The 26,688-nt window shown below is 52.7% G+C and overlaps 1 protein-coding gene across 1 annotated transcript; it reads right to left on the reverse strand.

The window, feature by feature from the left end:
- Positions 1-51: 51 nt before the first annotated feature.
- CNTN2 (contactin 2) lies at positions 52-15,376 on the reverse strand. Its single transcript, XM_068419162.1, has 22 exons — positions 15,294-15,376; positions 10,969-11,113; positions 10,517-10,692; positions 10,096-10,191; positions 9,581-9,790; positions 8,885-8,984; positions 8,438-8,613; positions 7,597-7,733; positions 6,933-7,062; positions 5,911-6,061; positions 5,500-5,627; positions 4,956-5,131; positions 4,697-4,817; positions 4,258-4,416; positions 3,966-4,115; positions 3,177-3,247; positions 2,750-2,984; positions 2,198-2,313; positions 1,632-1,818; positions 1,174-1,286; positions 916-1,084; positions 52-210 (listed from the first exon to the last, which is right to left on the reverse strand). The coding sequence occupies exons 1-22, from the start codon at positions 15,343-15,345 to the stop codon at positions 101-103; spliced, it is 3,108 nt and encodes a 1,035-aa protein (XP_068275263.1). The 5' UTR covers positions 15,346-15,376; the 3' UTR covers positions 52-100.
- Positions 15,377-26,688: the final 11,312 nt, after the last annotated feature.

Here is a 26,688-nt window from a genome sequence, read left to right on the forward strand (position 1 = left end):
CTGTGGTACAAACTTGAAGTTGCAGCAGCCGAGTATTACGTAGTTGCCCACTGGCTTGGGAGGAAGGGTGTCCGGGAGTCCTCTGCTGCGCTGGCCATCGTCAGAGCTCCAGGTAGCTGATCAGGGCCACCATGACTAGAGAGTTAGTTGTAATAATGACAGCATGTGGCACTGGCCTCGTCACAGAATCTTCCACCATCATACTTGTCCCTGAAAGAAAGGGAACAGGGAAGGAACAACCATCTTGTTGCACAGGCACAGCCTGGTGTCTTGTGGAAAGAGTCAGGAGGGTTGGTAAAATGTTAATTCTGGGGTTCTATGTGCTCGTATTGCATTTATCTCTGATGAATCTCCCAGGTTTGAAAGAAGAATTTGGAGGTGAGCCCTGAGTACTTACACCCTGAATCAAGGGAACCTGCTAGAGTTGGTGTCAGAGCCCCACAAACAGAGTCAGGATTTCAGTCAGTGAATGTCAGTTGGGCTTGCGTGGGGCCTCAAGAGCTTTAGCTGCAAATAAAGCTGGGTTCAGACTAGACTGAAAGGTTGCTCAGAGCCTGGGGAGAGGGCAGCTGATGGAGGGCTGGAGAGGAATATGTCAGAAGATCCTTGAGTGAATGCCACAAGACTAATTCCAGAGACTCAACCTAAAACACGGGGGTAGGATGTTCCCCAGCGTTCCTGGAAGGGAGAGTGGGCTTTTGAAACACAATAGCATTTATTGCTGTTATGCCATGCTGTGGCCAGGCGGGGAGGAGGTGTGACTGAGTCATTTACTTATCAAAGAACAGTGGTAGCAAATGACAGGCGCGTAGTCCTGCACGTTAACTCTTCTCTCTGAGCTCGTTTCCAGTGCTCTGTGAAGCACCCTGTAAATGGGCATTTGGGCATTCAGGGCGGTCAGAGGGGCGTACGTACCACTATTTCGGAGGATGTGAACTTCTGCTGGGATTCCATCTCCCCCGGGACCCGTCACCCTGATCTGTACGAAGGCGTGAGTGAAGTCTTCAGGGACAGGGATGTCGATCCGGCTCTTGCTGGCCAGGTATAGTGTGGGAGCAGAGTGGGAATCCTGCCTGTAAAGCATCTGTTGGAAGAGGCAAGTTTGAGTTTTATGTTCACCGTGATTTCCTTAGGGTCACTTGTAAGAGAAGGCCAACTGCGTGCTGCCTGTACCTTGTACCCCGTAACTGCAGACTCCTCTGCCTTCGCCACCACTGGGTCCCACTTGATGCTGACTGTAGACCCAGAAAAAGTCCAGGAGATGTTGCCAGGTGGCCTCTTTGGTGCTAAGAGATACAAAACAAGACAGAGATTCAGTAAGTCGGGGACCGATGAGAAGGTTGTGCTGGTTATGACTAGTTGACAGGGCTGATGGCACCACTATGGTTGGTTTAAAGGGAAGTGTCCCAGCAAACATTACTCTGAGCACAGATCTTCTCAGATAAATGACACACAGACCACAGGACCAATCTGAGGAAATGCAGGGAACTGTTTTATGGACTTCTTAAAACAGCCTTGGAGCACCAAGGTAAAACAGCTGATCAGTTAGCTGGTCATTGGGGATCCTCTGGAGGAAGCAGCAGCCCCAGGGAATACAATGTGCAAAACGCAGGTGGTCAGGGCTCACTCACGTGGCTTGGTCGTCGTGAGGTTGGTAGAGGCACTGGGGGGGCCGGTTCCAGCCCGGTTGTAAGCTCGGACTGACACGTGGTATTTCGTGTTGGGGTTTAGGCCTGTTACATGAGCCGATGTGACCAGCCCCGCTGTCCTCACTCTGTCAGCTGCCTCCTCTTTATCACCATCCTTCCAGTACCGGATCTGAATAGAAAAGGGGATGAGGGGTTTAGTAAGGATAGAGGCATCTACAGACACCAGACTCAGTCCATCCACAGCCGGCACTGAGACTCTTTCGTATTTGTTTCTATGCATTTTGCTTAGTATGTGCCCCAGGAATAAGGTTACAGCCTGTGTGGAAACCTGTTTCCTTGCTGGAAACCTGTTACAGCCTGTTTCCTTGCTGGAAAGGCAAGCAGAAAAAAAATGGATGTTTCTCAGAGCCTTGTGCTGACCATTAATTATCCTCCACCTTTGGAAACAAAATGCTGTTTCCTTTCACCTCCCTTAGCCTGGGGGAGTTTTCTTTCTGGGCTCTCCAGTCTCAGTTTCAGTGTCTCTCATTCCCATTGCAGGCTCGTACCTCGTAGCCCAAAAGCACTCCAGTCATGTCTCCTTGCTCAACGGGCTCCCAGGACACATCCATTTCTGAGGACAGAACTGCCTTGGCCTTAACTCTGAAAGGAGCCACTTTCGGTTCTGAAAAAGACAACAAAAGGGAATAAAATCCTTTTTCTCGCTCTGGGCAGCATAATCACTGTACTGAAATGAAGGGCTCTCCTGCAGCACCAGTACTGTGCAGCCAGACAGCTGGTACTATGTGTGCGGAGCAAAGCAAGGGGAAGGGATTTGGGGACTTAGTAGGACAAGCAGGGCCACAGCTGTGTGCCGTGAGGATCTGTGTCTGCTCTGAAGCTCTGGGTGTACGGTCACGGCTGGGCTTAGGGCAACATCTGCCTGTGTATTGGAGGTAGAAGATAAATGTTATGCTGAAATCACTGTCAGCTGCTCTGAGTAAACGAAACCTCTCCCATCGCTGAGCTCCCAGACAGACACAGCTCTGCAGGGAGCTGGTTGAGGACACATGGGCTGGACAAAGCACGGTGAATTCAGGGTCACCACAGTCCCCCTTTACCTTCTTCTGCAGAGTACACGATGGCAGTGAGGCTCTCCGGCCCCTCTCCTTTCCTGTTGTATGCCTTGATCTTCACTTCGAAGGGGGTGTAGGGACCAATGCTCTCGTTGCGGTAGACGTAGTGCAGCGATTCTGCGTGTGGCACCCTTGCTGTCAGCCACCCCTGGGTGCCTTTCTTGCGAAACGACAAGATGTAGCCAAAGCCATCTCCGTTCTGGTAGTCCCGCAGCGTTGGCTGTGATGGGGGCAGAAAGAGAGAGGAGCCTTGGTCGGTTCAAATGAGCAAGACTTTGAACTAAGCACAGCGGTTGGCTCAACTACAGATCAGAATGGTAATTGATGCACTCGTTTCCCAAAAGAAACGGCATGTGCTCCTCCCCCTGGCCCTCTCCCAGCATCCACGGCTGGTGCCGCGCCACTGACTTACCGTCCAGTTGATGATCAGCTCGTTGGGAGCCCCTCCGCCTCCGCTGAGCCCAGATGGTGCCACAGTAGGAGCTGTCGGGTCCCCCAACAAAAGCAGACAGCACAGGTTGGGTTAAGGAAACAATAGTGAGGAAGATGAGCACAGACGCCGCGCGGTCTGGGAGTAGCCAGGCTTTGACAACTCGTATGAAAGTGCTCGTCTTTATATTTTCAGCCGTGAATATTTCAGATGTTTGTGAAAATCAGGTCTAGATTACTGGCTAGTGCCTGACGAGCTTATTTGGAGGCAGCATGTCTCCGAGGGGACAAGAATCAAGCTCAAAAGCAGCGATATGGAGAAGAGCTTTTATTGGAAAGGAGTTAATAGGCATTTGGTATGTTGAGAGCAGTTCTCCTGCTGTTCTTACATCCCTTCTGCTTGCACATTCAAGCAGCAGAAGACAGAATGAACGTTCACAGCCATTTGCTGGGAAATTTACCTTGTCTTTGCAGAGTTGTGCGCTGTGATATAATAGGGCTCTTTCCCCTTTCTAAGCATTACTGCCCGGAAGGTACGGGATTTGAAGCTAGGATTTATAATGGTTTAATATATTGCATCTAGTGCTGATGAAGTTAGCTGCTAGCTCCAGTACTGCTTTGTCTTTGACGTGTAAATGGGCAAAAAGGAGCGCTCGAGGAGATGACTAATTGTTAGGGACCAAGGCATGCTGCAAGCCAGCCTTCCCTCTTCAGCACGTAGGGACAGGTACCTCTGATTCCCCTTTCTACCTCTGAGCGTATCTCCACGTACCTGCTTCTTTGGTACGGATTTTGCTGGAGGGTAAACTTGGCTCCCCAACTCCAAGAATGTTACTCGCTAAGACCCGAAACTCATAATCCATCCAAGGAATGAGGTTCACCACCTGGGCTGTCTCTGCATTGCCTTCAATATTTATGGGATCTATATAATCCAATAACACGAGAGGAGAACAAATAGAGTGAGTGGTGGCCAGTGTACAAACACAGAGCAAGAGCCTGTCAGCAAGCTGGTGCCCCACAGCCAGCACAGGCCATGCCACCACTGCTGCCATCAAGACACTTACTGGTACGCATTTGCTTCCATTTGCTGGAGAGGAGGGTCCGCGCCTCGATGATGTACCTGGCGATAGGGCTGTGGTTGTCAAAGCCGCGGCTCCAGCTCAGCTGGACGGTGGTGTCGGTGATGTCTCTCACCACCACACCCCCGGGGGGGCCTGGAGGTCCTGGGGTGATGGGAGACAGACAGACATGTTACTAAGATGAAACATTTGGAGGCTTATTGCTCTTCATCTTGTGCAAGTCAAAAATTAAAATCAGGCCTTTTCTTTTCTGGAGGCTAGGAAGCCTCACCTCCAGTTTTGGCCTCCAGAAAAGCCTACTCCATCCAGTTCAGATGTTGGAGGGTGAGGTGGTCGCAAGGCAAGAGCGAGCCGATCCCTTTCAAGGACCATGCTGTTACTTTGGGCTTGTAAGGAGCAGGGGACCCTACGGCAGAGAAATTACCTCTGACAGTCAGCGTGGCTGACTCGGAAGCACTGTCCACAACTGTCTGGGCTGTACATGTGTACCGCCCCGAGTGCTTCAGCTGCGTGTTGAAGATGCTGAGGTCCCCAATAGCTTCCTTCTGCATGGGGAAGAGGAAAGACAGTGGGGAGAACATTTGAACGCACCTGATCACAATCCAGCATTCAACATGCAAACAAAGAGGCTGTTATTAGTTTTTTATCCTTTTTGATGGTACAAGATTGCCTTTTCTACTCACCGCACTGGCTCGCCGGTAGTGCCCCTCAGACTTGTCAAAGTCAATGGGGAAATCGTCTAGTGACCAGGTGAAGGTTAGGTCCATGGTTGGATCGTGGGACGCGTGACATTGCAGAGTAAGGTTTTCACCTACGTTGATATCAGCACTTGATGGTGCCAATGTGATCTTGGTGGCATCTGCAGAGAAAGAGCAGGGAGGGCTGTTAGCTGCAAATGTCCATGTACCAGACGTATATTAATGCTGCAGGGCATCCAGACAACTAATGCTTTCAACCTTGTCATCCCTCTTTAACCGCTGTGGTTTTACAGGAGGAAGGTGAGGGATTACAGTGATTAGAAAATGGAAATGCTTTTCTCAAGAACCAGTTGTTGGTAGGTATGATATGGTGGGTCAGGCAGAAGGTTTGCTGCTCCACAGGCTGAAACGTCTCCGATTCCCTGAGTTCTGCATTGCTTTTGGGGAGTATGAGAGGAGAAATATCACATCAGGGCATTCTTAGATGTTTCTTGCTTGATTGACCCCAAATCAACGCAAACACCTCTACCTCGAACAGAGAGGATTCCAGTGCTGTTGGCTTTGCCCATGAAATTCTCAGCAAAGCAGGTATACTTTCCCTCATCAGATTTGCTGATATTCTGGAGGATCAAGGTGCCATCTGTGGTAATAGTCACTCTGGAAAGGAAGAAGAACCATACAAGAGGAAGGTTAAAATGTCTGTTCACTCTGTACGCCTGACAATTTCCAGCAGTTGCTGATTTTAGAGAAATTGGTGATAAAGACACGACTGCAAAATACTATGTAGGAGTTTTCTAAAGAAGAAACTAGAGGAGTAACAAAGTGCTTATGTTCAGGGATGTAGCAGCACACTTGGGTCATCAAGTCCAGTCTTCTGGCAAGAAAAAAAAAAGTGATTTTAGCTATGGTTTCTAGGTAGAAGCTGACTCTGTGCTGCTACCTGCTGCTGTTGATCAGAAGTTCAGTCCCTTTGGTCCAGAGCACAGTGGCTTTTGGTGCTGCCCTTGGTTGGCAGGGGATGATGACCTTCCCACTTCGGGCTGCAGGTATCAGTCGCTTCACTGGGTTTTGTCTAAAATCTGGTGCTAAGGCTACAGGGGAAAAAAAGAGGATTAAGGAGTGATTAGAAAACCTGCTATGTGAGCATTTTACCTGCCACCTAACTAGGTATTTTGTTAGATGACTTGGTAACAGAAGCATGGCAATATCTGGTGAGCAAGATGGAGCGATTCCTCTGCTGCTGCGTGGTTTCTAATGCCTGCCAAGGCAGCTGTTATGTGACACACGTGTCGTACGTAGCGATGGGATATGACCCTAACAAGTGCAAGGTCTTTGAGAGACACAAGAACAGCTGCTTTTGAAAATGTAGAGGATATTCTTTTCAGTATCCTGATCAAAGTCACCAATGCAGACATCCAGCTTGCCTGAAACTCCTCCTGGAATTGCAGAGATAGAATTGGGTTTTATCTGTTGCCCTTATGCATTGCAGTGTGTTAATGTTGAACAATTGATGCTTAGGGCATTTAATTTATCTCTGGCATCTACTGACCACAAGGAGATAAGCTTTTAGACTAATGAGGAACAAGTTTGGCATCAGTCCAGTTCCAGTCACCATCGAAGCTGGCTGAATGGATACTGAACTCTTTTCTTTGACCTCTTTCCTCCAAAAAAGAGGAAGGCTGTGTAGTGGCAGAGAGCTTGTGCTGCTGTCTGTCCTGTACACTTTCTGTAGCTAAACAGATGTCCTTGTTCTCCTTCAGCATTACTGAATTTACACAAGATTTCAATTTTAAAGGGTTGTAGAGTGTCTTGTTGAATCAGTAACTATATTTCAATGGTGAGTGAAGCAGTTTTTGTCTGCTCTTATCTTACTCGGAGATTGCAAGCATAGGATATTAGGAAGAGATCTAAAATGCTTCAGTGGCCCATTGAAACCCAGAGCACTGGGAAACGAGAAATTACCTTGCACTGTTAATTCAGCACTTGCATATACTGTGCCATGCTTGTTCTCAGCCACACACTGATACATGCCAGAGTCCTCCAGGACTAGCTTGGAAAATCTCAGCTCTCCACCGCTCACTTCGATGCGGTTCTGTGCAAACAAGAGGATGAACCCATTAGATGAGAAAAACAGAAATGGAACTCAAGCCTCGTGTGTTCAGGGTTGAGTTTCATTACAGATTTAAGTCAGTTTGAAGCCAGCCTGGTTTTCCATGGGAGAAAACACAGGCTGTTTTTTTCTGTGTGTCCAGTCACTACCCCACATCACTGTGCTCTGTTCGCTGAGACTTCTGAGTGCCTGAGCAGCAACGTGCAGGTCATACAAAGACAGATACGAGGTGCTATTTATCCGCCCTGATAACTGGCTGTGAGCTCCTGTAGTTGCATGAAGCAGTGGCTGGGATGGCAGTGACGGGAGAAGGAACTTGCTGTCGGTAAGGACTGTGGCATTGCTCTGCAGCCTCATGGGGGCACATGGAATAGGGATGCGGGGTGATAAAAGGGGGTTGAGATGCATTTGCAGCGAGGCAGTAGAGGGTCTAAGTCTGGAGTAGCAGGTTCAGTACTGCAAGTTGTGGTGTGCACTGGCTGAGCTGCTCTCGCTGTCAGACGTGCACGGTGGTACCTGGGAGGTCAGCGGCTGCCCGTCCCGAAGCCATCGGACTGTGGGCCGGGGTTTGCCAGCAGCCACGCAGCTCCAGCGCAGGTCGGACCCGATGTCGGCTTCTGTGTCTTCGATCACGTCCAGCCACTCTGGCTGAGCTGCAAAGGAGCAAGAGAGGTGGCAGAGCCAAGAAGATCAGATGAGAGGTTTGTCATGCCAGGCAGGCAGAAGGATGCTCATTGTGTCATCTCTGCTGGCAGATTTATTTACCACAGCGTGTTTCACCATAGTAACAGCCTTCGCCTTTTGTGCAGTGATGCAAGGCTGAGTCCTTGATGGGTCTGGCTGCAGCTGTGCATGTGGACTGCACAAAATTACAGCAGAACCCACATCTGAGGAAGAACGTTATGGTTTCTCTTCTTAAGAGTAAATGCAGTCATTCCTGAACTTCAGGAAAGGCTGGATTCAGACTAAGATAACCAGGTTAAGTTTTGTAACTTGACTAGATCTGGTTACTAGCTCCAAGCGTTAACCCTTGTGGAAGTATTCCAGGCTTGGAGAGGATCTTGGTTGAGAGCCAAGTGTGGTTTTTACTACTATGCTCCCTTCCCTGGCTACCTCATTTTTGCTAGAATTATTTCAAAGCAAGTTAGGAGGTGTCTCTCTACTTGCCATAGCCTAAACGTATCCACCGAGGAAAGATACCAGTAATGTCTGCAGGTCTTTATTAGGGCTTTGCAATAGGTCTAATTGGGGCTGATACAAGGTAGGATCAGAAGTGGTGGTTTCGCTCCCAAAGGCTCAGTCCATTGCCTGGGGCATCTTGCTGTGCTTGGGAAAGGCACGTGTTTAAATGTGTTACCTTGGATGATGATGCGGCCCTGGTAGGTGTCTCTCCCTTTGATGTTTTCAGCCTCGCACTCGTAAGTGCCTTCATCCTTAAAGCCAACATCCTGGATCTGCAGGAGGGGCTCGCTGCCGATCCACTTGGAGGACTGAGAGCCATCCAGCTTCCTCCACTTTATTCGAGGAACGGGGCTGTGGAAAAATAAGTGTGGTGAAGGCCAGCTCTCGGTACCCCATGCTGCGTTACAAGGCAGTGTAACTCAGTCCCCACTTAGCCACCCAGGTCCCATCCCAGCTGGGCCTTGGCCAGCAGGACAGATGGCTTTAGCCAGTTCCTCCCTCCTCCTGTTCCCCCTCCATCTCTGGTCTACAAGAGACTCGTTGAAGAGAGGGCTTGTGAAAGCTGCAGGTTCTGCGATGCCCTCCCCACCCCGAGCCTGAGCGACACGGACGCTGCACTCACTTTCCAAAGGCAAAACACTCCAAAGTCACCATCTGCCCAGCCAGAGCGTAGGTGTCTGCAGGAAACCTGGCTTTTATGCTGGGTGCATACTGCCTGGCATCTGTTAAAAGGAAAGCACTGTTGAGGAGTTCTGGATGACTTCAAAATGGCACACGGGAGGTCTTGAAGGGCAGAGGTACCCGCAAGGTTACACTATTTTGGAAAATCCTCGTGCGTTTGGATAATTTACAGGCAGCAAAGGCTAAGTTTCATTTTCCTCTTAAAACAGCTCTTGCTAAAGTAGCTAAAAACCTCTTTACAACATCTCAGGACTATTTCTCCTTAATTTCCTACCTGCTTAACTCCCTTTGCCCTGCCCAGGAAGCATCTTTAGCTGCACCTCCGCAAGGTCACCGAGGGCAGAGGGGAGTAGTTTCAGGGGTGTGTGAGCCTGCACAGGCTGCACCTTCTGCCATTTCTTTTTTACAAACAAACTCCAGGGATGGGGTTTGTAGCTGCACAATCAGTGAAGCCTGGAGAGAGGGCTGCTTCCCCCAGGTTCTGGCCAGTTAATATTTTTGTAAGCTCTTAAGCTCCCCTGCGAGGCTGGGGGGTGATTTGTGTGCTGATGGAGCCCTGTGGAGCCCGAGTGCTTTGGGGTGGGCTGTTAATTTTGCATTTTGCCCAGTCTCCTTATGACAGCCCAAGAGCACTGACCCTCTGCAGCGAGGCTGAGCCGGGAGAACTTGCTGAAAACGCTCTTGGTGATGAAGTCGATGTGGCTGGTGGCAAAGCATGAATAGTTCCCCAGGTCGGAAGCCTCTGTCTTGGCAATGTAAAGGTTTCCTGTGGTCTGAGAGACGAAACGCCTTCCATCGGCTGGGATGAAATTGGGAAACTCGTTCAGGAGCCATCGGTAGGACAAGCCTGTGGGGAAAAGAAAAAGGAACAAACTGTACAAGTTGCCTGTGACCTCCCAGGTGGGACTAAACCCCGCAGGCCCCTTTCCAGACCAGTCTAAGCTGAAGTTGGTCCTTGGATGGTACTTGTTTTCTTCACGTGCTAAGTCCTACCTCTGTTTTATTGCTTTACAGAATCTGAATTAAATTTGTTTCCTTAAAATTCCCAACGAAAAGCCAAGAGTGCTTCACATGCTGGGAGTCCCTTGCTCTGTTGCATCTCTCTGCCTGGCACCAGCAGTGCTGCCAATCCCTGCCAGCAGTGACCCTTACCTGGGTAATGGGGAGGAGGGCTGCAGGCGAACATCACTCCCCAGCCTTCTGTAATCTTCACAGGGTCTCGCTCTTCTGCAGAGAATTCCTGCAAAACTAAACATGCAAAGTGAAACCTGTCCGTGGACGAAGAAAACAGCTGGAGGAATTACTGTATTTTACCTCCCCCTCCCCAGGCTGGTCTTTTTGGTGATTGTACAGAGGGAGATCCAAAAATATTACTGACTTTCTCTGTAGTGCATCACATTTCTACCGCACCTCCATGTTAATGGAAAGTGCCAGGGGATTTCTCAAGTGGTGATGTTGGGTGCTGTGCACAGGAGAGCTTCTCTCCAACCGTTACTAATGCGAGCAGGGGAGCTCAGCTTACCCCCAGCGTAACTATGGCTGATTTTCATTTACCTTGTGAAGACAAACTTACAGCCAAAGCGGAGGGAGGCTTCCCTGCTGACCACCGTGCCCCTGGAATTCGATGCCACGCATTGGTAGGAGCCAGCATCCTTGGCTTTCACCGGGTTGCTTATCACTAGGTCGCCTGCGACCAGCCTGTAACGGGAATCTGGCTCCATCTTTATCTCTGTGCCATTCATCTTCCACCTGCCAAGAGCAAGTGTAAAGTGTGAGAGGGGTAAATACTCATTGCAACACTCATGGTGCCTCGTTGGAGGCTGTGCTTGTTTGTTTTGTGGTGTGTTGGGGTTTGAGTTAGATTTCTGTCTGGTCTGTGACCTGGGAGGGATGGCACAACACGTGTGGACGAGGAGGCTGATTCCCATGTCAGTGATTTTCTTTATATAAAAGTGGACAACAGAAAGCAAAATTCTTGATGGTTGTGTCCCAGTCCTGGTTCAGAGAGCGAGCAGGTGAGCTCACCTGTAGGTCGCAGGAGGACTGGCTCTTGCTCGGCAAGCCAGCGTGACTTTCTCTTCTGCTGAGCCTTCAGGGAAGAGGGTGTGGACAGGCTGCTCTTCAAACACTGGCCCGTAGTTCCTTGTGCTACTCTGTGCTTGGCACCAAACTGTAAGAGAGGGAAAACCTGCTCAGCTCAATTTAGCTTTTTCTAAAAATTCTCATTTTTAGTTTTGTAGGGTGTCCCTGGCAGTGTCAGAACAGCATCCAGAATAAGAGAAGGAGCAACGTGTAAATCATGGTGGTACCTCCTGTCTGTACAAACTTTGGCTGGTTGGTTCCTCCTAAGTCCTCTCCAGGATGAGTTTGGACAGAGGAGAACCTGGATCTTTGCAGTAAGTTCTCAGCTCTGCCACTGCCTCCCCGCACACGCCTGGCAGATCCCCTCCATCCCTGTGTCTGCAACATCATCAGCTCTTGACGACTCAAACCTGCTGTTTTCTGGTGTGCAAACCAATGCTGTGGGTATCAGTTCTACTTGTGAATTAACAGGATGAGCTTGAAGCTTCCTCTGTAGTGTTCAGACATGGGTTTGATTCTGATCTTGCTTTCATGAGTATGGCTCAGGCATAGGCACAAGAGGAATGTAAGTGGCGATGATGTTTCACTGGAAAGTGCCAGCTGTCCGCAGTGAGTGACTCTGTCTCAGATAAATGGCAAATGCTGGCAGCCCCCCTTCCACACAGGCTTTGTGGAAATGGCAGTGCAAGTAAGAACAAAGCAGAAGCTGCCTGGAAATCTCTTACCTGCAGAAGTGGCCAGTGAGATAATGATCACCAGCAAGTCTGTTCTCTCCCTGGCACCCTGAGAAGTGCCTGTCCCTAAGCAGGGACGGAGCCACCTCAAGGCAGCGTGCTCCCAGCACAGCCCCTCTCTGCCTCTGCAGTGATCGGCTTGGAGATGCTTCGCTGGCCCCAGGATCCTTCCATGCTTTGTAATTGAATTAATAACTGTCTTAAAACTGCCATGCCGACCAGCAATCTGTTTCCTTCCCTACGGTACACAGCATGGTCGCTAGTTAAATTGAGCGACTGCAGTAAGTGTGATGTTTTATGCAAGAGTAACTTCCAGCAGGGAATGGCCAGCTCAGCTCGCCTGGGCGCGGGGGAAGCAGCCCTTTACCTGTAGCTCCTGGGGTTCGTCTCATGTTCCGGCTGCTCTTGCGTGTGGAGATGAGGGTGAGACAGGAGAGAGGCTCCACTAATTGGCTCAGTGGGTTCAGAGCAGCTGTCGGCTGCTCCTTGTGTCCCAGCATCAGCCAATTACCCCGGCCCTCGGCTCCGGCAGCGGGGATGTGCTGCTGCGAGGGAGCCACGTGCAGGCAGGAGCCTGATGGTCCCTGGTGTCACGCAGGGGAGAGGGACTGTAGCCTGCGTCTAATACGTTGGAATAAGAAAAAAGCAGCATTTTGAGGGTTGTATCCCTTCCAAATCAGCGTTTTCCTTCTAGAATAGTTATATTCACAAAGAAAAAGCTTGTGTGAGCTGGGAATCTTCTCTCAGTTGGGTCAGTGGTGGCTGTGCTGAGCCAGTCTCAGCTGGAAGTAACTCTGCTGACCAGCAGGTAAAATAATCACGAGTTAATGGAGAATTAATAAGAAAGTAGTGTATTAGTTGTGTTCTCATAGATGGTAGTGAATGGATTAAGGTTTAACAGCTTTACATTTTGAGATTAGCAGGTAGCATATGGTAAATAATTTCTATTTATTTAGCCTATGAAGTAGATATTATTAACACTCGCATGCCTTTTCTCATGGGATGTTCTTTCCCAATCAAGCCAAATTACACTAATCATCCGTTCTGATTCCACCCAGAGTCTGCACCCCGTTGCTGTCCGCTGCTGTCCCTTTTTCTCTGCCAAGGGTATGGACTACAACTGTCAGGCATGATTTTCTCAAGTGTAATCAATGCCAGAAGTTCAGATGAGTTTTTATCTGCAGTTCCAAGGTGTCTGGTTGGTTGGGGGTGAAATGCCTGGATCTCACTCATTAAGCAAAACAATGGTTAAAGTAATAATTAAACAGTTACAAGGTCAGGATATGGTTAGAACTAAGAACTGAGAGCAAAGCAGAGTGGTAGATCTCAGTACCTCTGAGACTGATCTCCTGGGCTACTTCTGTCACCCCAGAGCTCTCATTTTTAATGTTACCGAAGCAGGTACCTTCCTTGGGCTCTGTCATTTGGATAGCGAGGAGGAGAAAACACAAAATAAAGGTTTTGTGTTTTCTCAAGATTTCTGCAAGAAGCAGAGTGACCTGCTCAGAATTGGGCATGCCTTATGCAGCCCTACTTTCTGTGTTAAAATCCAGCTAGGAGAGCAGAAGTTAGGGTAAATATGCTGCTACGCCTCTCTAGAACAACATTCATCATTAGGAAAAATAAATATTAACACCAAAATAAATAGGAATAGGTGAAAGGGGAACATCTGAAAATTGAGATTTGGAAAAACAGATGGAGAAACGCTTGAAGGTTTCCCATAGCGCTCCAAGAGTGACTTGTGCTGCTGTTTGGGAGAGAAAAAATACTGTATCATAAAGGACATAGCAGTCTCTGTGCGTATAAAAAAATCCCAAACTTCATACCAGATATTGCTGGAATAGACAAAATTCAAACCTTATCTCCCTTGCCACTGCAGTGAGCAGGGAGGTGACTGCCAGTGCCTCCCTGGCCCATTTCTGGCTTTTATATTATTCTGAGTATTTGCAATATGCTGAAAGTCAGACCTGGGAAGCCCAGGTGTCCGGGAGGCTGAACGCTTTCCCTTTGTGCTGAGCTCTGCACTAGCTTTGGAAACCAGGAAATGACAAATGTCTCAGTTGAACATTTTCCAAGATGTATTCCGGTTTACGAGGACATCAGCAGCAATCCTTTTATTGAGCACGGGCAGCACAGCCGTAGCTCCGGAGCACTGACCGCAGCCTGAAGCCTTGACACATGAGGGAGCTGGGCAATTAATTGGTTTTATAGGCAATCTGAACGCACACATGTGCACAAAATCAAAGTGGTTATTTTTAAAGAGCAGCTCTCTGAGGAACAGAGGTTTATTTTTAACGAGAAGCTTTCTGAGGAACAAAGGGACAGTGCTTTGGCTAGCCTTAGATGTCAAGATTTTCTATGGCTTTTACTGAATGAAGAAAGACCAGAGAGATTTTTAAACTTTCCCGACAGCCTTGTTCATTAGAGAGTCGTCTCTGTGCGCTCCGTAAGCTTTAAACCTTTCGGTAGGGCTGGGTACGGCAGAGGGAGGGGTGGTGTTACCAACCCAGCTGCCCAGGGCTGGAGCTGACAGCCCAGACCTGGAGGCTTTGGGTCTTCACCCGCTCCGGGGTGTTTCCTTGAGCCTCATCTGTACCCGGCATGATTTCATCCCTGGTCCCTCACTCGTGTTCCCAGTGAGGGTTTCTCTCTGTCCCAGCTGGCTCCTGAGATCCATTGCGTCAACAGCCAAAGGTCAAGAGAAAATAACCCTCCCAGGCTTTACAGGGAGTCATTTTTTGTGGGCTCAGCTGGGATGGGAAGCAAGTTGCACAAACCCAGCTGGTTAATGGGAGAGTCCAACTCCATCTTGCTGCCTCTACCAGATTTGGGTTAGAGCAATTTCCAAACAGGCTAATTGCCTCCCAATCTAGGGCAGCCACCCCTCTCTCTGCCTCCTCGGGGATCCAGAGAACATTAAAAGGTAATTAGAGATTTATAAGGACAGGCGAGCAGTCTCTGCCTGGGATGATGAATTAGCTTGAAGACATTATCTAATTCTCAGTTGTCTGAAATGAAATGTCTCCCTGCTGAAAAGGGACCTTCAGAGCACAGCCTGAGACTCCCCGAGATCCAGAAATGGTCCCTGATGAATGGGGGAATCTTTGCAGTCAGGGTAGGGCCGAAAAGGCATCCCTAGAAAAACTGGGAGGCGAAGCGGCTTCGCCATGGGCGAGTGGTGCTGGCAGGAGGGAATTCCTCCTTGCGCCGAGGCCAGGACAAGCCTGAGCATCACGGGCTGAGGAGGGGCACTGCTCCTGCCAGGGCTTTGCCTGAGGATCTGCAGCTCCTGCATTTCACCTCAATTTGGATTTAGAAAGGGGGAGGCTTGTGTGTCAACCATTCCTGTCCTCTTTTTTGAGCGTTGAGGTTGGCCATAGCACAGACACATCCCCTGGTTGCATAAACCACACGGGAGAATCGGGCTGCAGCATCGCTGCAGCTGCAAAAGCCCCGGGCAACATCCCGCTGGGCACCTCCGACAGCCCCTCTGGGCTCTCCCACAGAACCCCCTGGGCGAGGGGCTGCTCTTACCCAGAAAGGTGACGACAGCCAGGGATGTGCGGACAAGTCCAGTGCCTCCCATCCTGCGCCTCTGGCCGGGTCACAGCGTCCGCGGCGGAGCCTCTGCGGCGAGTGGGGGCAGCAGCCCTGCGGGACACAGACAGGCGTTATCTGCAGCGGTGCTGTGGCTCTGCTCGAGGGTCCGGCGTCCAGCTGCGTGTCCCCGCTGGCCACGGGCCCGGGGTGAGAGTCACTCGGGAGCAAACATCCAGCTGCCCGGTGAGGAACACGCAGGGGTTTGAAGGAGCTCTTGTTCATTCTGGCATGACAGATGTGGTGGGGAAATTGTCGTTCCTCCTCCCTTACTATCTGCTATTCTCCAAAAATAATGCTTCCTTCCTAGCATATTTTATTAAAATTGCAAAGCCAGAAGCACACAGGATATTGGTAGGGGGAGGAGGAGGAAGAAATAATTTCTTCTTGTTATTTTGTGAAAAAGGCATCTTTAATTGAAACTCTTCAGGCAGGGGGAGTGACTGCTTTTGGGTGCCGTGCCAGCCCCATGTCTCTTGTTCTGGAGAGGTTGGGGGGACCCAGCTCGTCACCCAGCGGCACGGCGTGGCTGCACAGGGCTGGGTCATCTCCTGCTTTTCCTCTAAGTTCAATGCATTTGAGTAGTTAATCAAGAGGTAACGGAGCGCCAAGGCATTTCCTGATGCCCTGAGACACAGTAGTAGGGGGAGCAGTGATTGCCAGTCCCCTCTGCAGACTCCTGTCCTCCCAAGACCTCTCAAAAAGAACAAAACCCAAAGAAAACCCCGAGCTGTTTGTGCAGACCCTGGTCCCTGCGCTCTCCTGGCTAAACCCACCGGGGGACCACCTTCAGCACACGCACCTCTGTCCTTGTCACTCCGGTGGGGATATTGAGCTGGGGTTTTTTTCCCTTTTTGTTAACAAATGCTTTAGAAATAATGCACCGAGGAGCCCCACGGCCCGGCAGAGCCTTGTGTTCCCCAGTGCCCTCCCGAACGCGCACCCCGGTGAGCTGCTGCTGAAGGCTCTGCCAAGAGCCGGGCTGCTCGTGGGCTGCGAGTGCTGCTTATCCCCCTGCTCCAGCTGGTCCCGCTTCCCCTCCTCTCCCTGCCCATCTGTCTGCCCGAGCAGGCAGTGCTGCTCCTAAGCTCCTCCGAGCAGGGATTAGCTTTCCATCCCGCGGGATGCAGCCCCCTGCGCATCGCGACGTTACAAACCCCGTGCCCTGCGCGTTACCAGCAGCCCTCGGAAGGCACCTGAGCAAACAGGGACAATCCCGTGTTTGCTTCACGTCCTGCCCCTGGGGAGCCAGCCTGGGTGGAAGAGGCACCTGGCCTCTGTGTCCTCACCCGAAAGAGGAGATTTTGCTGCCAACACTTGAAAGGGAGGAGACCCCGTCCCAAATCCTCCTCAGTTTTTACCTTGCTTGTGTTGGAGGGCTCGTTCCCAGCGCTGAGAGCAGAGCCCAGCTAGCTCATGCCCTGGTTAAATGTATTTTATATGACAAGCCCCTAAATAAGGCTGGTGCTTAATTGTGTTGGGGCAGGAGGGAGCCCTGCCGTGAAGAAGCGGCAGCGCCCGGCAGGAGAGGGCCGAGCTGCGTTACAGCCAGGCAATTCAGGGATGGAGAGGGGTGTGAGACGCATTTCCATGAGAGCTGCCCCACGCAGTTTGTTCCTGCAGCCCTGAAGTGAGTCAGTCACATGAAATCGCTTGATGTCAACGAGAATCATGCCCCAAATGGTGTCCTGAACCCACGGCCTTTCAGCTAACACTGCCTCATTGTTCCCCTCCTTCACCCTCTGCCCGCTTCTCTCTCATGTGCCCTGCGCTCACGCCGTAAGCACTCTGGGACAAGGACCAGCTTTTAGCTCGGGCTGTTTTGCAGGCAGCGCTGCAATGAGGGCTTGCAGGCAATGCCAGCGCTGCGCTAATTAATAACTTGACTTTTCCAAGTCTCTGCAGTTTGGTTTCTTCACCAGCGTGTTCCAATGCCCAGGGTTTGTGAAAGGCAGCGAGCATCGAAGCTGTTCCTACGCCCAGTGGCAGCAAATTAAAGCAAGATAAATCAATTAAATCACCACTGCCAGCCCCGTTTTCTGAGCTGAGTCCTCTGCCTGCGCCCCGGGAGCTGCCTGCGAAGGCACTGCCCGGCTGCAGCTTTGCTCTCTTTGATTCATTTTTCCTCTCACTTTAAAACAAATAGGAAAGAGTGCAGGAAAGGTGGATTTTGTTATATTTAATAAGGGGCAGGCAGCGTGAGGAGGTCGGGGAGCGCAGTGTTGGCCGCCCTCCCTCCTGGGGGGCTGGAGGCTCCTCGGGGCTGCTCCTGCCCCGCTCCTGCCTTGCTGGTTTTATCAGCACTTTACACTTCCTACTCTATGAACTAGAGATGCTGCGTTTGAGCGAGAACAAACCGCGTCCTGCCTCGCCTGGATAGTCTCGCCTAAACAAGCAGCGGCCCCGAGGGCTGAGCCGAGATCAGGAGGGAGAGGAGGGTGAGCTGCGATGCCCTTCTGCAGGAATTCCCTTCTGCGGGAATACTTCTGCCAGCGTTCCCCTTCGGCTCCCTTCCCTGCGGCCGAGCAAAGCTGATATCTTGCAAAAATTAAGCTGATTTGAATTATTTAATTAGTTAGCGATTCATTATTTATGATGTAAACTACAGGTTTGATCCCCAGTTCTGCTGCCGGCTCCGGCGCTGCAGCTTCCCTCTTTCCAGGGAGAGCTCCAGGTACGGTCTAGAGCAAACTAACACCTACGAGAGTAACGGAGTGATTTCTACAAGTGCTGATGCTCTATTTGTTCGCAATTAGAGACCGGATGAAATAATCCTCTCCGATACGGTTTTGCGTGTTCCTGATGGCCTTATCACCTAAGTGCTGTGATCAAATGGTGCCTGAGGGCCTGATGCTGTGAGATCGCACCTGGGGCTGTGCTGGCACCCTGGGGGCATCTTAAAGCCGTGACCCGGAGCCGTGGATCCTGCATCTGACTCTGAACTTCTCCAAAGCGTGGGCGTGCGCTTTGCGTCTGATATTTAGGCCTGCTCTCCATCCTTAATTAAAGACAGCCCACGGGGACCTGTTCTTTCCCCTATTCATAGGGTACTTGGCAGTCACTCCAGAGCCTTCTGTTGTACTGAAAGGGGATCTGTCGTCCCTGCTAATGGATGCTGTCATTAATACTTCCAGGGCACACTGGAAAACACGTGCATTAGCCCTTGCCTCTGGAGCCCCTGGGAGCTGGGAGCGATCCGTCATCGTGGAGGCAGAGGTAAAGAGCTACAGAGAGGTTCTGAGTCCTCCTGAGCCTCTGGGAGAGGAGGTGCTGCCTGGTCCAGCACCCTCCGCCCCAGCACTGACTGTGGAGCAGCATCGTTTGGAGGAGGCAGCTCCGGCAGGACTCCGGGCGTAGGGCGAGAGGGCCAGGAATGGCTTTTGGTAGATGGGCTTTAACAAGAGATGACCCAGCCAGCACAGGCAAAGTGCCCTCTATTACCAGGATAAATGAGGGTGATTCAATCTCCTGTGGTTAAGTGATGAGATGAGCGTTTAGGTGTAAGTGGGGCAGCTCCTGCTGCTGCAGCGTTCCCCAGGGAACGAGAGCTCCTGAGGGTGGGGGATGCGGGAATTTGTCCTGTGCTGTGAGTGTCCCTTGTATTAAGGATCATTGCTAAGGCAGGAAAAGGCACGCTTTTGATCTTTGCCGGATTTTGGCTTGCAAAACCTTTTCAAAGTTAGGTACGTTTTGTCTCCAGAACAGCACGTTTCAATGAGTTGTAAATGGTTTTATTGTAATGTATCTGTCCTCTTGTAAAGCTGGCTGTGCTCAGGAGAGGTTGATTTAGATGCAAACTCTGGGTTCAGCCTTTGAGCTGCTTTGGGTTCAGATCTGTTGCAGAAACCCAGGGACCACCCAAAAACCATCCTAAGCAGTGAAGTCTCCGAGGTCCAAATGAGGACTGGCCAAAGCACCCTTAGAGGGGTCCAGAGCCCTGCAGCGGAGTTCAGCCGTCCCTGGGCTCATCAGGCATCGCCTAACAAACACCAAACCTTGTCTGCAGTTACTGGGGGAGCCCTGCTCCCCGGTGAGGGGAGGGGAGTCCTGTGGGCACCACTTGCTCACTCTGCTACCTGTCCCCACCTGCAGCAGAGATGTGTCCCAGAAACACTACGAGCAATAGCTGGGGGGTCCTGTGTGCCCTCTCTCCTGCCCAGGGGGGTTTGGATCGCTCTTGGCATGTTAGAAAAGTCCCAAAGGCTCTGCCTCTGCGCAGGTCTTCTGCTCTGCTCTGCCAGCGTGAGCTGCTCTGCCTGGGGAGGCTCCTGGCCGTCAGCTGCACCCTGCTGTCCCCATCCCACCCTGTCCCCCTCGCCCAGGGCAGAGCTCCCAGGGCGGCTGCTGTCACTGCTGCAGGGACTGTGCAATGGGTGCATTCACCTGCCCTGGGCTCCGTGCTCCCTACCTGCACCCTGACATCACCCTGAGGAGCCAGGGGGACAGAGGGAGGGGACAGCAGGGGGACTTGGAGGAGGAGAGCTCTTCCCTGGCTGTGCTTGCCCAGCAGGGTCTGAGGCTGGCGCAGGAGGCTCAGAGCCACCAGCCCGGGGCTGCGGGAACAGATGGGGCTCACAGCCCGGCCACCAGCTCCCTGCCGGGCCATGGCGATGCCACCCGCAGCCGGGGCTGGAGCCGGGGCTCTGCTGTCCGGATGCGTTTGTTATTGCCCGATGGGCTGCGGCGTTGGCACGAAGCGGGGACACGCTCTGCACGCTGCGGTGCCCAGCACGGCGTGTCTGCTTTGCTGCGGCGGGGGACACAGGGGGCACCTGCAGACCGGAGCTCCGGCCCAGGTGTTTCCAGTCTGTGTGTCTGTGTGTCTGTCTGTCCTCCTGCATGCCTGCCCTTGCTGCTGCGTTTGCACCTGGGCCGTGCGGGCAGGGGACACGCGGTGCCACAGCTGTGATGTGCAACAGCCCGGCTCAGGGACAAGGGGGACAGTCTGTGGCAGAGGGTCTGGGCCCTGGGACGGGAGCAGAGCCCCCAGGCAGGGAGCCAGGGCCTTTCACAGGCCAGGCTGACCCAGAGCCCCCGAGCTGGTGCCTCTGCCCTGGCCCCGTGCCCCAAGTGTGAGCAATTGCAACCAGCCCTCGTTAGTATAATTGCTGAAAGGGCTGGGCTCAGCTCTCCCAGTTCAGTGTAGAGACTGGAGCGTGCGATGGAAGGAAGTAAGGGGGAAAGAAGAGAGGCAAAAGTTTAATTTGGGGGTGTTCAAGCACCCAGATGGGGAGGTTGGGGAGCTGCAGCATGGCAGGACCCTGTCTGGAGGGTGTGGGTGCAGGGTTTACCCCTTAGGGTGGCCGGGCAGGGTGGTCTGGGATCCCTCGGGGCTGGCATCGCTGGGGCTGGCACTGTGTGTGTGCCCTGGTTCCCTGTAGGGTCTGCAGCCCTGCCTGGCTTGTGCTGCTGTGTGGCATGCTGGTGGCTGCTGGCAGTTTGGGGTGCCCTGTGCTGTGGTCGTAACCCCCAGCATGGCCTTTGCATCCCCATCCCTTCCCTAGCAAGAGCCTCCAGCACCCTGCCTGCCTCTGGGAGCTGTTGGCTCAAATCTATTGTACTTTCAGAAGTGAAGTCAAGCAGCAAAATACCAACGCAGGGATAGTGCGCCGTGCAAAGCTGCTCTGCTTGCTGTTAGGAGAAAAGTTGGGTGCATTTGCTGGGGCACCTCCGAAACTCAGAGGTGGGATCTTATTTGGTTCTGTTGCTTTCCCTTGGTGCTGTGGTCCTGCCACGCCAGGCTGGGCAGGAATGCTGCAGACCTCCTCCCCAAGCCCTGCAAACCAATTTACATCTGGAGCAATTCTGAATCACCATATCCATGGAAACTAATGTGCTTTGACATCCGGAGCGATGCCATCCCCGCTCCCAGTGCGGAGCAGCCTTGTAGAGCCAGGGCCCAAGGTGTGTGTGTGGGTCCTGATTAATTTTTTTTTCAGAGTGCAGCAGGCTGGGGGATTTGGGGTGTGAAATGGGTGGAGGGGCAGAGCCTCGCGTGTGTCTGATGGTGCCTAAAGCAGTGTGGGATCGGGGGGATCAGCCACGTCTCACCGCGTGGGCTTGGCTGTGCACGGACACTTGTGTGGGGGATGACCTGGCACTGGTGAATGGTCAGGGGGGACTCCAGCGTGGTTGGGTTTATTTAACATCCCCAGTGCCTTGGTGTGCAGGGCTGAGAGACCAGCTGGGGATGGGACAGGATGGGATGGGTGCTCTTGCCCTGCACCAGCCCCTTGCCTACACTGCTGTGTCTTATCAGTCACTGATTAATTTAATTGTGACAGATTATTGGTATCCTGGCTTGATAAGGATCAATATTTGATCAGTGGCTCCTAATCTTTAACTGCTCTTCTGTTGTGTTGGGCAGTCTTAATTTTAGATCTGAGCTTTGCAGTTAGTGTTTTTGCTTTTTTTTTTTTTCCTGAACTGGCCAGATCCCATCTCTGGCTGCAGTCACCCTAGTGCCTCGGGGTGGTGGAGATCCAGCCTGAGCTGCGTGATCCTCAGCTCTGCTGCAATAAACCCTTGGTAAATCCTTGGGGTTTTGGAGCTGAAGTGCTCGGTGGGACCAGGAGGCTTCCCCGCAGCTGGACCTGGCTTGTGCCACCTCCAGGCGAGACCTCGGGGGCCACGGGCACTGCCAGGGTGACATCTCAGCCCTGAGGACATGTCGTGGGGACCAGCACAGCAGGAGGCCAACAGAAACGGCCAGGAGACCTTCTCATGCTGGCTCCGGACCCCGGGGCAGAGGGAATGGAGGAGGCTTTGCTGGGGAGGGGATTTTCCTCGCAGGCTGGGCACGAGCGTGGTGTTCGACCGAGGCTGTTGGCACGCAGCTCCTAAGCTCTCCCTGAAGACTTGTGTTTCAATCGATAGCCTGAGTCGATAGCAGCTGGAAGGATGCTCGAAGTCTTTGAAAACAAGGCCACGAGCGACTCCAGTTTAGCACACGGGTGTTTGAGAGATGATGTCTGTCTGAAATCCTCATTAGTGCCCCGATTGCTAAAGCTCCAAATATTGGGCCCTTCTTACAGACTCTCCCCTGCAAATTCACTGTGTTGCAAACCACTTGCTGAGCACAGCTGAGCACAACCTTGCCACCCCTTTGCCTGGGAAATGCAGGTTATTAATGTGGGGTTGCACAGGAGGGGATGCTGAGCCAGGCTGAGTGTCAGGCAGAAGGGGTGGGAAGGGAGTCGAGGTCTGGCTGCACTCGCTGCCTTTGTCTCACCAAAATAAAACTCCGAAATAGAGCTTCACGGCACAGGTTTTCCTTTCCACGTAGAGCACGCCCAGCTCAGCCACGGGGAGCTCTGCCTAAACCCTGGGACATCGCAGCACAACCCCACCCACTCTCTGCTATTAGTGCTACCGTGGCGTCAGCAGCAGAACCTCTTTGATGTGACACCGGTATAAATAGCTCCCTACCTGTGACGAGCCTGGCTCTGTCCCCTCCCCTCTGCTGCCTGGTAAATCCCTTGGCAGGAGCTGGTCCCGGGGAGATGCTGTAGCGAGGACAAACAAGTGCAGAACTGGCGAACGCAGCCCCGGGAAGGTGAGGTGTTATATGGGGAAGCCCCAGTATCTCCCAGCCCATTGCACCAGCTGCCCTGTTTGTGTCGCTGGGTGAGGTGGTGCCAGCAGCAACAGCCTTCCTGGCGTGGTGGGGGTATGTTCATGGCACCAGGCATCTGCCCCAGCCCTGCAGAGCCCCTCAGCCCTCGCCTTGGTCCTTCTGCACCCCTGGGGACTTGTGCTGGGGGGTGGTGGGCGCTGGGATACTGGGGGGGTGCAGTATCCCCAGGCAGAGAGGGGACGTCGGTGAAGCAGGGCTAAAATCCTCTCCCTTCTAGGAGAAGGTTAGGGTATCCCCTGCAATGGTGTCATATTTATTTTGCTCCTTGGAAGGCATCATCCCTGTGTCAGCTGTCTTTGTTAAAGTGGAGTTTTTTTTATATTCAGTCTCCAAATAGCACCAAGCTGCTCTCTTCTTTATAAAGACAAGCAAGAACCAGCACAAAACATACATCCCTCTTCCTTCCTCCAGTGTAGGCTCCCTGTTTTATGACTCTCTGGTGCAGGACTGACAGCTCTACAGGCTGTACAATAAATAATACACGTAATAATTTAGGACCTAGGCTGCTGCAGGGGGTTGGGTTCAGTTTTTCACAACCTGCTATGGGTGGGAATACTCCCCCTGCTCCCTGAGGTCTTGGGACATCTCCTTCATGGTCATGTTGAACATCTCTTGGGTAAGATCCTGGACCCTATGGCTGCGTGTGGCAATGGGGCCAGGGGTGTTTATCATAGCAAAGAAAATTTTAGGTTCAAGGAAGGAGCTTTTGTGTAGCTTGAGAGCGGACTTTGTTTCTGTGTCTGCTGAGACCTGTTCCTTCGCTACAGGTCCGCAAGCACCCGAAGACATTTAGTGTCAGGAAAAGACAGAAAGTGTCTAGGAAGAGCCTGATACAGCCTATCACTGCAGGTTTTAATAGCGTTTCCTCCCTTCCATCTGTGTGTTTTATCTCTTAAAGGACTCTCTAAGGAAGCCTCTCTTACCTCTTCCTGTGTCTGTGCTTTAACAGCTTCTCTGAAAGCCCCTGCTCAATGCTGGGGTTTCCTGCGTGATGTATTTGTTTATGTGGCAACCCTGCAAGCTGAGGCGATGTGTGCAGCGATGTGGTCCTGCTGCTGCAGAGCCCTGGCCTTACAGAGTTGCCATCAGCCCATCCCAAACTCCTCCTGGGCATCCCTGGTTCCTGGAAAGCAGGGATTTAGGAAGGAGAGAGATGTGCCTCCAGCTGTGTAGGATAACTCCAGGCAGTGCTGTGTTAAGCTAATCCACATGAGACAGAGCAAAACCCATCCCTGGTTTGAATAGAAGGGCAGTGCTGCGGGCTGGCCAGCATGGGTGAGCCTGGGGCTAGGAGCCAGCCCTGCAGCCACTGAGCCCAGGGCTCGCTGGCTCTCAGCAGCTCATGCCCAGCACCTTCAAGGAAAACTCCCAAGGACTGGGGTGGTGGCACGGTCACTGCAAACAGCCAAAGTGCTGCTGGAGACCTTGAGGCTTGCAAGCACGGCTGAAGGGAGGAGGCACTGGGAAACACAGGGGAGCGTCTGCATCTCATCAGGGTCGAGGGCTTTTTGTGGAGAATTTGGACTTTGGGCATACCCAAAGCGTGCAGGGTGGCTGAGCAGCCGGGCCGTGCTGTAACACACGTGAGCTCAGTCTCCACGTGGGCTCCCAGCTCCGCCAGCCGGACCCTCCGTACTCGGCGTTCAGGCGCATCTGGTGCGTGCGTGGGAAATACTTCCCTGATGGCATGGTTGGGTTTTCTGCTTTTTACGATTTGCTTGGGGTAAATCTGCAGAGAAAATAATAACAGAGGCCATTAAATTCTCTGCAGATATTTTGAGTGATAAAAGTCGTGGTTGCTCTGTTTGATAGTAACTGATCAGGTGATGGAGAAGAGCGTTAGCATCCCTTTGTCTCAACCTACTCATGCTCCAGGGAGGGCATGCAGCTGGGCTTGACATGACCCTCTCGTTTTAGGTTTTCTTTAGTCTTGGGTAATTCTAATCTACCCCTGGAAAGTACAGTTATTTCCAGAAGGTCTGGGACCCACCGCTTTCCTGTGTTAGCAAAGCAGGCGGCTTTTGGGTTGGCGGTGTTGCTGTCGGGTGTGCTCGGTACCAAATATACAGCCTTGAGAGGTTCATCTCTGGGTGCAAACCTGCTCCCAAGTCTCGTGCAAGAGCCTGTGCTTCAGCTTTGTACCCTCAGAGCTTGTTGCGGACATGCCTGGAGATGGCCTGGGAGGAGCAAGAGTTGTTCTCGGGGTCTGGCTAAAGCCTTGGGCTGGGGCTGCTGCTGGGGAGGGCTGGGATTGCTCCCAGCTCTCGGGTGTAGAGGCTGCTGCCTCCCATCCTCAAAGCAACTAGTGTTTCCTTGGAGAGATGACAATCTCTTATGAATACTCCCCAGTCCAGCCAGAAAAATAATACTGAGGCTCGTGGGAGCAGTGCAAGCCTGGGGGAGTCAGTGGGTCAGTGTGGGTGGGATGCAAAGGGAGGAGGGAGCTCGGGAAGTTTTAAGCCATGGGACTGGAGCCCCGTGGAGCACACCCAGCCTGCCCTGCCCCTGGCCACTTCCCCGTCTGAGCATCTGTCCTGCTGCGAGTGGGAAAGAGCAAAGCGGTGCCCCCACAGCCAGTGCCCGCCCGTGCCCCCCGGCGCAGGCCTGGGGGGGGCAGGTTCTTGTCCATGACTTTGCCCTGAGCCCCTCCGGCTCCCCGCTGCCCTGAGCTCCAACACGCTGCAAAGCCCCGACCAGCCTCAGACACAGAAACACCCCCCTGTGCCCAGAGCAGCCCCATCTCCCACCCCTCACCTGGGATCTGCCCTCACGGAGTGGGTATAAGGAGGGGACTTGGGACATCGCGGTCTTCCTCACCCTCCCTCCCTGAGAGGAAACTCGGCTCTCTCGGGCTGCTCTGGGCTCCGCCAGCCCGTGCTGGAGATGCTCAAGTAGTTTTGTGCAGCAAAAGCTGTGCGAGCCCCCCCCGCCCCTCCCAGGCACCGCGTTCGAGATGCCTGACCCCGCCAGCGGGCTCTCGGAGCGCCCCTAGCCAGAATGCACCGGGAAAAGCATAACAGTAATTAATAATAATAATAATAAAAAAAATACTCCCGGACTTATCCATAAGAGACGTCGCTGCTGCCAGCCGTGTTGCCCTCGCTCGCTCAGCCCCTGCCACAAGTGACACAGCCGTAGCCCCCGCTGCCGCCCACCGCCGCCCCCGCTCCCCACCAGCGCAGGCAGAGCCATCGCCCCCGAGAGGTGCCCAAACCCATCCCCTGCTCTCGCCTCCCCGTCCCCTCCGGCTGGGAGCGGGATGTGGCAGGTTCCCCCTCGCCGGAGCGAAGCCGAGCGTGCCTGCGGGTTGGCTCTGGTGGGGAGTGGTGCCCTGAATCCCGGAGCCACCTTCTTCCTCCTCGGGTGGAGGAAGGAGGCAGAAGGCGCTTACCTTGTGCGGGGTGGATGCGTGTGCGTGCGCCGGGGCCCGTGGGGCCGCGGCGGTGCCGGGGCTCGGCTGCGAGGCAGCGCTTGGCTGGTGCCTGCCCGAGTGTGGCTGTGTGTGCCCAAAGCCACTGCAGCATCTCTGCATTAGGATGTGCTCCTCCCTCTCCTCCCTCCTTGCGTGCGCGCTCCCTCGCTCGCTGCCAACCACCACGCCGGTCCCTGGAGAGGGTATTTTTTTCCTCTGCCTTTACCTCACTTGCCACAGTCCAAGGACCAGTCGGGGAGGCAGAGCGACTTGCAGCATCATGC

This window comes from Nyctibius grandis, chromosome 27, assembly GCF_013368605.1.
Source record: "Nyctibius grandis isolate bNycGra1 chromosome 27, bNycGra1.pri, whole genome shotgun sequence".
Classification (NCBI taxonomy): domain Eukaryota; kingdom Metazoa; phylum Chordata; class Aves; order Nyctibiiformes; family Nyctibiidae; genus Nyctibius; species Nyctibius grandis.

What these genes read in the sequence shown, in the direction of transcription:
- CNTN2 (XM_068419162.1), bottom strand. Translation starts at nt 15,345, where the DNA reads ATGGGAGGCACTGGACTTGTCCGCACATCCCTGGCTGTCGTCACCTTT. An exon ending in GCTCAGCCTCGCTGCAGAGG is followed by an intron (nt 8,985 to 9,580) that starts GTCAGTGCTCTT and finishes TCCTTTTAACAG; the next exon opens with ATGCCAGGCAGTATGCACCC. An exon ending in GGGCCGCATCATCATCCAAG is followed by an intron (nt 7,734 to 8,437) that starts GTAACACATTTA and finishes GCTCCTTTGCAG; the next exon opens with CTCAGCCAGAGTGGCTGGAC.